The sequence below is a fragment of the Carettochelys insculpta genome, chromosome 6, assembly GCF_033958435.1.
Source record: "Carettochelys insculpta isolate YL-2023 chromosome 6, ASM3395843v1, whole genome shotgun sequence".
NCBI lineage: Eukaryota > Metazoa > Chordata > Testudines > Carettochelyidae > Carettochelys > Carettochelys insculpta.
The window spans coordinates 33,134,901-33,147,328 of NC_134142.1; the positions used below are offsets into that span (position 1 = coordinate 33,134,901).

The 12,428-nt window shown below is 42.0% G+C and overlaps 1 protein-coding gene across 1 annotated transcript in view; it reads right to left on the reverse strand.

The window, feature by feature from the left end:
• Positions 1–356: 356 nt before the first annotated feature.
• TDP1 (tyrosyl-DNA phosphodiesterase 1) overlaps positions 357–12,428 on the reverse strand; it is a 115,060-nt gene continuing 102,988 nt past the window's right edge. The window contains exon 16 of the mRNA XM_074998760.1: positions 357–1,005. Within this exon, the coding sequence (XP_074854861.1) occupies positions 932–1,005 (74 nt within the window). The 3' untranslated portion in view covers positions 357–931. The remainder of the gene's footprint in view (positions 1,006–12,428) is intronic.

Below are 12,428 nucleotides of genomic sequence, written 5' to 3' on the forward strand. Positions count from 1 at the left end.
TATTTATGAAGAAATTTGAGTGTGGGGGTAGGGCTTACACAGCAGCTTGTTTTGCAGCTTGGACCTGCAGAAAAGGTACCATTAAATTATTACTACTTAAAACAGCACTACTCCTTGCACACACTGCAACTTCTGCCTCCAAGAGTGATCACAGTTTAAATAGCAGTACTGAAACAACTGTCCTGCCAGGATTTGGTTGGGATGGTTATACAGGAAGAATTGCAATGTACTTGGGCTTTTAGACTGCAGTAGCAATTGCAGAGCAGCTCTGATGCACATGGCCTCATTGCCTTGTGTATCTCCCCAGCACTCAAGACCAGCTACATGCACTACATATTTTTGGCAGGATTTAGACTTTGTAGAAGGAAGAGGTGGGGAGGAAACAAATCCAACTCTGTTAAGCTCTCCCAGGAGAGGGCAGTAATGATCAAAGAGGTGAAAATAATGGGCTGGTTTCATACTAATGAAATATAACAAAATTACCTTTTATTCACCTTCTAAGTTCACATACACATATACATCTCTTAGTATGGTCAAGAGGGGCCCCAAACAGTCCAAAAGAATACTAACATTTGAACATATTCTGGCTAAGAACTGTGGGAATCTCTGAACATAGCTTACACTGTTATTTTAATACCTTCCAAAAGGCAATAGCCACTATAATAAGACGACTATATAAAATGGTATTTAAAAATTACTGATTTATATTTTTGGAAAGTTCATAAAGATCAATACGGCCCATATAGTCTCGAAACCCTCACCCTTCCTCTCCTCCACCTAACGATTCTTCAGTATTATTGACATATGACAGAATAAGAAGCCAGTTATCCAGCGTAAAGCACCTCATCTTAAAATCAGAAATAGTTAGTTTTACAGTTGTGGTAACAGGCTCAGTGTCAGGTGCTGAAATTTCACAGTAGGTTTGAAGCTTTTATGATGGAACCCACATGTTGCCATGTGTATCAGGTGCTCTGGTATAAGGAATATTCCAAATCCATGGGCGATCTGCAAAACAACACAAAGAAAAAATTGGTACATAGATAAAAAGTAAAAATGTGCTTTTCACAGACTTATAGGCCTTGGCCCCAGGTGAAGTCAGTGGCAAATTCTCACAGACTTTATGTGGTTTACTAACAACATTTACTGAATTAGTGATACCAGTGAGATAGACACAGGTTTTCCCCCCATGAGATGTTCTTTTAAATATAGGTGATGCAACCTGATAATTATCTATTAACTATGAAGCTTAAAAACTCAAAAATAAAATTCAACAAAATGCCTATGTAGCCTAGTATCAGCGTAGTCTTGTTTGCCTTACTTTCATTTCAGCAGGACGACACGTCAAAACTGGTGACAAGAACAACTGGGAAGAAGGGGTGGGAAGTCTGGGAACAAACTCAGGCCTACTACTATCTCAAACAGACCAAAACAACTTAAATCCAAATGCCCTCAAGCTTTTGGAAAATCTGATGTCTGGATATGGAGCTACATTATGCGGCTTAAAACAATCTTTGCAGTTACCTTGTTTAAATAAATATAACATGCAACTTTTGACAGATTTTGCTTATAACAGAGATTACTGCAGCCTAATGTGCAACATAAGCCTAGAAAGGAGCTTCACATGCTTACCTGGTATTTTGTTATTTTTCTATTGTGGCTACAAGCCTAAAAGAAATTTCTACCACAAAAAGGCAGTTGTGAATTCTTACTTCTCATTTTTCCTTTGTGGGAAGTATAATATCAGATTTACAAGGTATGTCAGAAGTTATGAACTGTATTATAATTTCAGCGTAGCACCAAGAACTACCTCATTTGTGATTTTAAGTACAGCGTCCCAGTCTTCCCCATGAAATTAAACAGCTGTGGCCAATCAAGGCCTGCAGAGCCCTTGAAAAAGGCTTCCCCCAGAAAGGAGATAAAGGACTAACTGGGACTGGAGGGAGAAGACTCACCAGGGAGAAGAACTGCAGCTATCAGAGAAAGGTACTGTGGTTGCGTTACAAGGGGGCTCTGGCGGAAGTGGCCAAGGGGGCAGGCTGTGGCACTACAAGGGCCCAGAGAGGGAAGCCCCTCTTGCCAGAGCTGCCTAGGGCCCTTGGGCTGGAATCTGGGACGTGTGGGAGGGTATGGGCTCCCCCCAAGACCACCCCACGCATTAGGCCAGCCCTGGAGGGGCAGCAGGCAAGGAGTGAGCCTCGTCTCCGAGAAACTGTATTTTTGAACTAGCCAATGATGAGAATGGCCCAGTGATGCTGTGAACCAAGCCCTTGCAAGTACAGGAAGCAGAGTGAGGGATGCAGTGGGCCTCTGAGGCTGCTTTTAAATCGCTACGTACTGCAGGGACCCTCAAGGGCAAGCCTGGGGTTGTGTCGCAAACCCCATAGCATGTTAAATGAATACCGACATTCCTCATCTCCCACTTGAGTCCTTCATTCATGCCTTGCAAGGAGCTGTCCCATGCTCTTTGGGAATTACTGGGAAAGGTTTGTATGTTCTGATGATTCCTCCCCTTTCTTCCATGCTTCAATTAGAAATGAAACAGCAAGCAACACTGACACTGAGAGAATCACTGGCAGCTAAGTTAGCACCCATAAAAATGAATAGAGCAGTGCTCACCTCAACTTTATTGTTCAAGGCTTTCTGCAATTTCAGACAGATGACACTACATCGATTACAACTAGGTCATGTTTGAAAGGCTTTCTCCACAGCGTTAACAGGCTATTTCTGCTCCCCTCCCTCCCAACTGCACGATAAAAGATACACACTGAGGAACAAAGAACTGGTCTTTGGGAAATGCTGCACTATAAATTGATAACGTGCTAACAATAATATAATGTGTTGAGTTTCTGTAAGTTGTTACTTAGCATTTCAGTAACATGCTACATAGTATTGTATATGAAAAACCTGCAGAAACCTTTTGGAAAGCTCATGTTCTGGTGAAGTATGACAGATGGTGGTACAGAATGTACAGCCAAGAAGAGAAGAGATACAAAACAATGGAGCTTGCTTCAGAAAGAATGAAGTGCAAAATATAATTACTGTATCTCTATGGTCCTCTTTCCACAGCACCATACACTTACAAAACCATGAGTGATTAAAAAATGGCGTAGAACTGAGTAATTGTTGGACTTATTTATTAAATCAGAAAGTTATCAAAGTTAACTTTCAAATTCTTATTCCGCAGAATATGAAAATAGTTCTCTACTTTGCAAATTAATTCAATTGATGAAACTGCTCTCAGGCCACAAACCCACACCCTAACTCTCAAGCATTGCATTTCTTTGTGAAAAAGGTGAAGCAGGATGGGTTAATCATCTAAGCCAGGGATGTGCAAACTGGGGGGTGTGAAATTTCAAAAGGGGGGTGAGCTACAATTGGCTCCCTCCCCCATGGGAGCCCTACGCTGCCTCCCGGTCAGCAGAGGACCAGCTTCATTTCTGGGGGTGGGGAGGGCTCCCATTGCTTCTCCGCAGCCTCTCTTGGCTCAGCTGCCCATCTCCTTGACCCCCCCAAGTCTCTGCCATTGTTTCTGGTTCCCCTGTCCTCACATTTTGCAGAGGCATCTGAGTCAGGGTAAGAGATGTATGCTGTTATTGGCGCAGCCCCTTGTTTCGGTTTCCCTGAGAATCCAAGTTTTTGGGTTTTTTTTTTTGGTTTTTTTTAAAAAGTGGAATTAGGCTGATGTTGTTTACTTGAAAAGGCGACCAGGGAATGCTGGAAGGGGTGTGGGAAGTGGACTCTTAAAACAGTAGGAAGCTGCTGCTGCTGCTTTTCTCCTAAGCTGAGTCAGGCTCTTGAAACAGTAAGCTAACTATTTGGGACTGCTGGAGTTGGGGGGGCTCTTTAAACAGAGTGAATTTTTTGTTTTAAGATCGGTCTGGGAGGGCTGCGGAAGGTGGCTCTTCAGACATGCTTTGCCTCCATCTGTATAGTGAGTATCCTCTTGCCCATTGCAATTTACGTTGCTGTCTCACACAGACTGGTACATGCTAAAAGGGTTTTTTGTTTTTTTGTGTTTTTTTAAATATGAAACTAACAGAAGTTTCTGTTGTTTTGCATTTTATTAGATAGGTTGGGTGGCCCCAGCTAATTGCAGGAATGAAAAAATTTGCTCACTCCTGGTCTAAGCATCAGGCTTGGAACACCCTGAGTTCCTGAATTCCAAGGTTCCAGTGCCTACTAGATCTACTGAGCTATCACCCTGGTAGTTTGGATAATTAATTCTAAGCAGTTTACAAGTGGTTTATTTATTGGAGGGCATGAGGGGAAGGAGCTAACCATTTTATCAGGGTTAACGTTCCTAGCTATTGTTCTTTGAGATGGGTTGCTCATGTCCTTTCCATTCTAGGTATATGGAGACTTGTCTTATCAGTATCCAGAGGGTCAATTGTGGCACCCCCTTGAGTGCTGTGCTCATGCATCAGTATATTAGCCACCACCAACCTTAATCTATCAGTTCCGTTACCTGCCCTCCTACCGACAAAATGGTAAGAAGGTAGATATGACAAGAGGGCAGAATGGGCATAATCAACACATCTCATAGAACAACAGTTATGAAAGTTTGGTAACTTTTTTCTTTGAGTGCTTGCTCATGTGAGTTACCTAGAATGGAATCAACACCCAGTAGCTAGAGAAGTGGACTTAGACTGCAGAGTTTTGCGGCTTGCAGTACTGTCTTGCCAAAGCCAGCATCATCTTGGGCCTGCTGGGTAAGCATGTAGTGAGATGAAAACGTATGGAGAGACGATCAGGTGGCTGCTCTCTAGACATCTTGGACAGGCACCTGTGCCAGAAAAGCCGCCAAAGAGGTCTGTGCTTTAGACAAGTGGGCAGTGATACTCGCTTAATTGCAGCAGAAACAAATGCAGGCAGTGATCCAAGAAGAAATTCCTTGGGAGATACAGAGTGTCCCATCATCCTGTCAGCCACTGTGATGAATAACTGTGTAGACTTACAGATGGACTTGGTCTTATCAATGTAGAAGGCTACCACTGTCCTAAAGTCCAAGACATGTGGTCTACGTTCCTCTTTTTATTTGTGTGGTTTTGCAAAGATGATCAGTAAGTAAATATCCTGGCCCAAACAAAGCTGAAAGACCACGTTGGGCTGGAAAGCTGGGTGCAAATTCAGCTAGATCTTGTCTTCAGAGGAGACTGTATAAGACAGTTTGGACGTGGGCACCCATAGTTGTGAGACTCAGAAAGCCAAGGTCACCACAACCAGGAAGACAACCTCCTAGGACAGGAGATGGAGAGATCAGGAAGCCAGAGGCTCGAAAGGAAGACCCATGAAAGCACTAGGTTCAAGTCTCACAGAGGAACAGGGTTTTACACATGTGAGTAGAGGCCCTTAAGGTATCTGGTCACCCCATTCTTGGCCAAAGTTCACCCTCAGCCTATTATTGCATGGATTGTTGGCTGTTGCTCTCCACTCAGACAGCTGCATTTCGATGGTGCTGTAATCCTTCTAAAAGAAAAGTACTATATAAGTTTAAAATGCCATTTAAATGCTCATCCAATTGACAGTAGAAATAGATAACTTATGAGATGCTCTCTTTTCCCTGTTGATTAAATAATTACCTTAGAATGTTTTCCCTAAATAATTTGTTAATTCAAATGAATTAAGTCTATGGGCTCTGTGACTGTGCCATGAATTAAATATTTTTCCATTTATTCTGAAAATTACTCTAATTATTGGAAGCAGAAAAGAAAATCTATTCTCCAAAGCATCAGGCTCACTCATTCTCATTATAGGAGCAACTACTCAAGCTGTTCATCAAACATGTAACTTTAATACATAGAACATTAGTCAACTGGATTGCACAATGTACTTTACAATGTTCCATTTACCTTATACTTAAGGATGAATGACGCAGTCAGCAGAGTCACTGGCTATTATCACTCAGATGGTTATTAACCCCAATTAAGTGTTCAGTATGATGGCTGTGACTTATAATAGAAATTCTATAAAATGGTATTCAGTTTTACAAAAATGCAGTTTTGGGGGGGAGGAAGTTGGGGTTTTTTTTGTTTTTTGTTCGATGAATGCGACAGGAACTGCTCGTTTTAAACTATCCCTATATTTTGTTTCTTTGTTTTTACCTGGGGTAAATGTTTATCCCTTTCTAGCTTGATAAGTAAATTAATATGGTACAAAATTCTGCGCTGACAATTATCTACACTTTTAGAGCTGTTATACAAAATGCTTTCCCAATCAGTTCCATCTTCTCCTAGTGCATAGTTTTGGGAAATACACATGTCTAGGAGTAACACAGATGTTATCTTCAGTTGTTTCCTCTCCATTTCATGAGACTACTCCCAGGGTACATCTACATTATGTAATAAAGTCAAATTTATCAAAGTTGAATCTGTAATGCTCAATTTTATAAAGTCTAAGTTGAGTGTCCACACCTGCCCACAAAGTCAACTTAATGTGTCCCCTGGGCAGGACAGCAGGTCAGAGAGATGTTAGTCCCACCTATTAGGGAGTCTGTGCCATGCTAACAGGAACCTCAGTGGTCTCTCGGGGGAAGTACAAATCTGGACAGGGGCCAAAAGGATTGGTAAAGGTGCTGAGGCTACAATCATCCATGAGCATGTCAGGAAATCTGGAATTTTTTTTTTTTGTTCAGTGCGGTTGGGCAGCAAGTCAGGGAGCTGTCAATCCCACATATTACTGCATCTGTTCCGCAGGACTCTGTTTTCCTACCGTGAGATGCAGCACACAGAACACTGCAGAGACTGTGCAGCTCCCCCCCGAGACACACATTTGGGAAGCTGGAGTGGGGGAACAGGGAGCAGTCCACAATACAGCTTTAGCCAGGACCAGCCCTTCAAACCTCTGGAGCCAGGGAAGCACCTGTTAGCATGGTGCAGGCATCAGGGTATAGTGGAGCTAGCCAACAATGCAGCTTTGGCCAGGGCTGGCCCCCACAAATTTCTTGAGCAAGGGTCTCCATAGAGGCTCCTGTTAGTATGGTCCAGGCACCAGACTTCCCCCAGTGACAGCTAGTACCCAAAAATCGTTGCTGCGGGGGTGGGGGTGAGTACCCCCGGTGACAGCCAGCCCCCCAAAATTTTCCTGCCATTGGAGCCTTCACCACACGCAAGCCATTGCTGCTGTCTGGAAGCATAGTCCACACTGCAATGCAAGCATGTGTTTTTATTGGTTGGGGACTAGCCACGTGTTGTGGTTAGGTAGGAGATAGGCCCCTGACTGCATGGTACCTATGGGGGAGAGGGAACCGCTCTCATACAAGAGTGAGCCACAAAAAGAAGTTGCTTGGCGTCTCATAACAAGCATGACCCTCACAGCCTAGCTGCCAAACAAAAGCACCTTTCCTGGCCCTACACACACCCTCCCCAACAATTCGGCCCTAGCAAAGGGCAAAACAGGACCATGAATTTCACACTGCTTCTATGGTTGCTACTGAGGAAATAGATATAGTTTAGAAAGTGGAAGTTAAATCCTTGTGAGAAAAAGAGAAGGGTGCATTACTTCTTGCAAATGAAATATAAAACTGTCATCAGGAAGGCCAAAGAAGAATTTGTAGCACAGCTAGCCAAAGCCTCAAAAAGTAATAAAAGATTTAAGTACATCAGAAGCAAGAAGCCTGCTAAACAAGCTGTGACCAATGGATGATTGTGATGCTACAGGAGCACTCACAGACAATAAGGCCATCATGGAAGAACCATGTGTATTCTTTGCATTGGTCTTTACAGCTGAAGATGTGAGGAAGATTCCCAAGCCTAAATTGTTCTTTTTAGGTGACAAATCTGAGAAACTGTCTCAGATTGATGTGTCATCAGAAGATCATTTGAAACAAACTGATTAATTTAACAGTAATAAGTAAGGACCCTACCAAATTCACTGTCCATTCTGGTCAATTTCACAGTCATAGGATTTTAAAAAGAATAAATTTCATGATTTCAGCTATGTAAATCTGAAATGGCGTTGCAATTGTAGGGGTCTTGACCCAAAAAGGAGTTGAGGGGTTGCAAGATAATTGTTGGGAGGTTGCAGTATTGCTACCCTTACTTCTGCCCTGCTGCTGCTGGGCTATTGCCAGGTGCTCAGCTCTGAAGGCAAATAACCATTGCTCTCCAGTTGCCCAGTTTTAAAGGCAACACAAAAGTAAGGATGTCAGTATCACAACACTCCCTAAAATAACCTTGGAATCCCACTGCAACTCCCTTTTGGATCAGGGCCTCCAATTTGAGAAACACTGGCCCCATATAAAATCTGTATAGTATAGGATCAAAGCACAAAGAGAAAATTTCATGGGAGGAGACCAGATTTCACGGTCGGTGATGCGTTTTTCATGACCGTGAATTTGGTAGGGCTCTAGTAATAAGTCACCAGGATCAGATGATATTCACTCAAATGTGAAATTGCAGTACTAATTGTGGTCTGTAATCTATCATTTAAATTAGCTTACATATCAAATGACTAGGAAGACAGCTAAATGTGACACCAATTTTTAAAAAGGACTCTAGAGGTAGTCCTGGTAATTACAGGCTGGTAAGTCTAATTTCAGTACATGACAAACTGGTCATACTAAAGAACTATACTGTCAAACATATGCATGAAAAATAATTTGTTGGGGCAGAGCCAACCCATTATGTAAAGGAAAACCATGCTTCAACAGTCTACTAAAATTCTTTGAGAGGGTCAAGAAGCTTGTGGACAAGGGAGATCCAATGGGCATAGTGTACTTAGATTTCCAGAAAGCCTTTGACAAGGTCCTTCACCAAAGGCTCTTAAAGAAAGTAAGTTGTCATAGGATAAGAGGGAAGGTCCTCTTATGGACCGGTACTTGGTTAAAAAATAAGAATATGTATAAATTGTCAGTTTTCAGAATGGAGAAAGGTCATTAATGTTGTTCCCCAAGGGTGTGTTCTCGGACCAGTCCTTTTCAACATAAGCATAAATGAGCAGAAAAAAGGGATAGACTGTGAGATGGCAAAATTTGTAGATGATACAAAACTGCTCAAGGTAGTTCAGTCCCAGGTAGACTGCGAAGAGCTACAAAAGGATCTCAAAACTGTGTGAATGGACAACAAAATAGCAGAAGAAATATATATTTATAAATGCAAAGTAATGCACATTGTAAAACATAACACCAACTACACATATAAAATAATGGGGTTTAAATTAGCTGTTGCCACCCAAGATAAATGTTGCAGTCCTTGTAGATAGTTCTCTGAAAACATCCACTCAGTGTGGAAGTCAAAGAGGCAAACAATGTTAAGAAATGGATAGATAGTAAGACAGAAAATATCTTATTCCCACTATATAAACTCATGGTACACCCACATTTTGATATCTGTGTGCAGATGTGGTTGCCCCATCTCAAGAAAGAGGTATGGGAATGGGAAAAGGTTCAGAAAAGGGAAACAAAAATGATTAGCAGTATGGAATGGCTTCCCTCTGAGGAGAGATTAATCTGACCAGATTTTTTCATATTGGATAAGAGGTGACTAAGTGGGGGAGATACGACTAAGGTCTATAAAATCACGACTGGTATTGGGAAAGTAGATAAATAAGTGGTATTTATTCCTTCTCATAACACAAGAACTAGGGGTCCCCAAATGAAATGAACAGCTAGTGGGTTTCAAACAAAAGGAAAGTATTTCTTCATACAACAGTCAGTCAGTCTGTGGGACTCTGTCAGAGGATATTGTGAAGGTCAAGAGGATGGCTAGGTTCAAAAAAGAGCTAGATAAATTCATGGAGAAAAAGTCCATCAAAGGCTATTAGCCACAAACGGCAGGAATAGTGTCCCTAGCCTCTGTTTGCCAGAATCTGGGAATAGGCAATAGGTGACGGATCACTGTTCATTCCCCTGAGGGCAGCAGGCACTGGCAGAAGACAGGATACTGAGCAAGATGGACTCTGGTCCCAGTGTGACCATTCTTATGTTCTTATAAAACGGTTACTTCCACAAGCAAATGATTGTCATTTATCTACCTATCTATATATTTTGACACACACTACTCAAGAGCATAGTTTTGTCTAGAGACAGGTGTATAAAAAACCTAGACCCTGGTAGGTTGTTTCTTGTGACAGGTTTCCCTGTATTCTAAAAGAGAGAGCCTTCTGTTATTATGATCTCAGTTAAAAATGTGGGTTTTGCAGCTTAGTCTCCCAAGGGTCCAAAGTGTAGTTAGATACTGAAACACATTCTTCCCTCCTCACCACCTGGTTCATGTTGAAATTTGAATGCAGTTATCAGTCATATGGATTAATAAGGAGCATGATTAACAGACCTGTGGCAACCCATAACCTAGTTCTATATTGGTAAAATGTAAAGCTATGTTTAAGCTTCTCTGTGAAATTTCTTAGCTTGCCTTTCAAGACTTCTCATGCAACCATTTCCCCACAAGTTGTGTGCTAGCATGCAGTAGTTATGTCTTGCTAGATTCAAAAATTATAATAAAAGAAGACTTTGTACTTGCATAAGGCCTTCCACCTAACTAGCTCAAAGACATTTACACATATTAGGGCACACACTGCCCTTCTGAGATACTATAGGTGAGAATTCTCACACACTTCATGATGAGTCACAGAGAAATTAAGTGACCGACTCGTGAAAAATGCAAGCAGCTTGTAGCAGAGCCAAGAATTCCACCCAGGCACCTGATTCTCTTCTCACTTTTATTTGTGAGAAGTAGCAATAAGTCTAGTGAAATGATAGACATTACACTGGGTTAAAATATGTGCAATAAGAAAATCAGGACCTCTCTCTCCTGAATCCAGTCCTATACGTTAACTACAGGTTGCATCTACCTGGTCCCAGCACCCTTGGGATCTACATGCTCCCAGACCAGGGAATTTGTTGGACCAGGGAAGTGCAACCTGTACTTCCTGGCTCCAACAAGGCTCCTGATCCCGGCCGCCACAGCTCCCTAGTTCCCAGCTTCCCGCTGTGGTGGCCTGAACCCAGCCATAGCCCTGCTCCCTGCCTCTGACCGTGGCCTCCACTCCCCAGCTGTGGCTCTCCAGTTGCAGTGGCCTGGGCACAGACAGCCCAGCTGGCATAGCCTGGCCCCAGCTGGGATCCTGGCTTCCACCAGGTTCCTAGCCATGTGGCCTGCCCACATCAGGCTTCCTGGCCCTCACCAGCAGCTGCCAGTGCAACCACAGGACTCTCAGCTGGCTCCTGCTCCCAGTATTGAAGTGCTCTCTGGTCCAGCAACATCCATAGTCCTGCTGGACCACAGATGTTGCTAGACCAGAGTCCTGGATTTCACACGTTCAACCCACACAAGATAATTCTTTCTCCTTAAATGAGGCTAATTAATATGGTTGAAAATGTCTTTCCTCTTAGGGAGAAGCAAATCTAGTTATATGAAAAATAAAAGAGAAGAACATGTGGTTTTCCCCCAATTTGTTGAATCCTGTATGTTCAGAGCTGATTGAATAATGCATGTATTCAATGGTACTGCACTTTGCCTACAGAATTATGAGACTGTGAAGATCAGATATGACAAGAGTTTGCCACTGAAGTTACATTTTAAAAATAAAACATCTGACACCCATCTGAAAGCATCCCAAGAGAATCAAGCACCAATGTCAGTAGGGCTACAGCTGCATTGTAGCTGTAACTTGAAACAACTTTTGCAATATATTTTGAGGTACCTTATTTTGAAGTTGGTGCCACTCAAACAGCACCAAAGTTTGAAATAAGTGGCTGTTTTGAAGTTTCCACTACCCCTCTCATGAAAAGAGGTAGTGGACACAGAATACTTGTATCCCAAAATAGCAACTGCAGTGTAGCCATAGCCTAGGAGACTGGATGAAAAAAAAATAAACATAACGCTTATTTTTCATGTATACATCTCCTAGGGTACCTTATGCAGTATATTTGTTATTTTATGTTCAGGGAGATCTTTGTCTGCAAAAATTGACTGTATTTTGAATGGATGACTCTCACGGTACCATCATGCTGTTACAGTATATGCTTATGAAGTTCAACATGTCCTTTTGTTGCTTAAATGTCCTATTGGTAAAAAACCTACACGTAGTTATCTGAGAGACTAATACCCAAAAAGATGACAGGTCAATTATTCACATTATCAAAGCAGTAGCAATGTCTACAGCATGAGCTCCTTTTGCAAACCCCATAATAAGCGTGTTTTGCACAGGTGTATAGAAACTAACAATAGACTTGTCAACATCATCTGTTGTCCACAAAATGACTTTGGCACTGTTAAAAATAGTTACTTATCTCCAAAGAGTTGGCAAATAAGCTTTAGTCACATACACATCTGTAAATTAGGTGCTAAAAACGAATGACAGAACTTCATAGAACAAGAGTAATGTTACTGAAATAAGGGTACCAGTAAAATAAATTTGCAGATTTCAAATAAAACGGTTACTTATCTTTTCTTTGACAAGCCTTGTGTATTCATATGTTCCATTGTAGG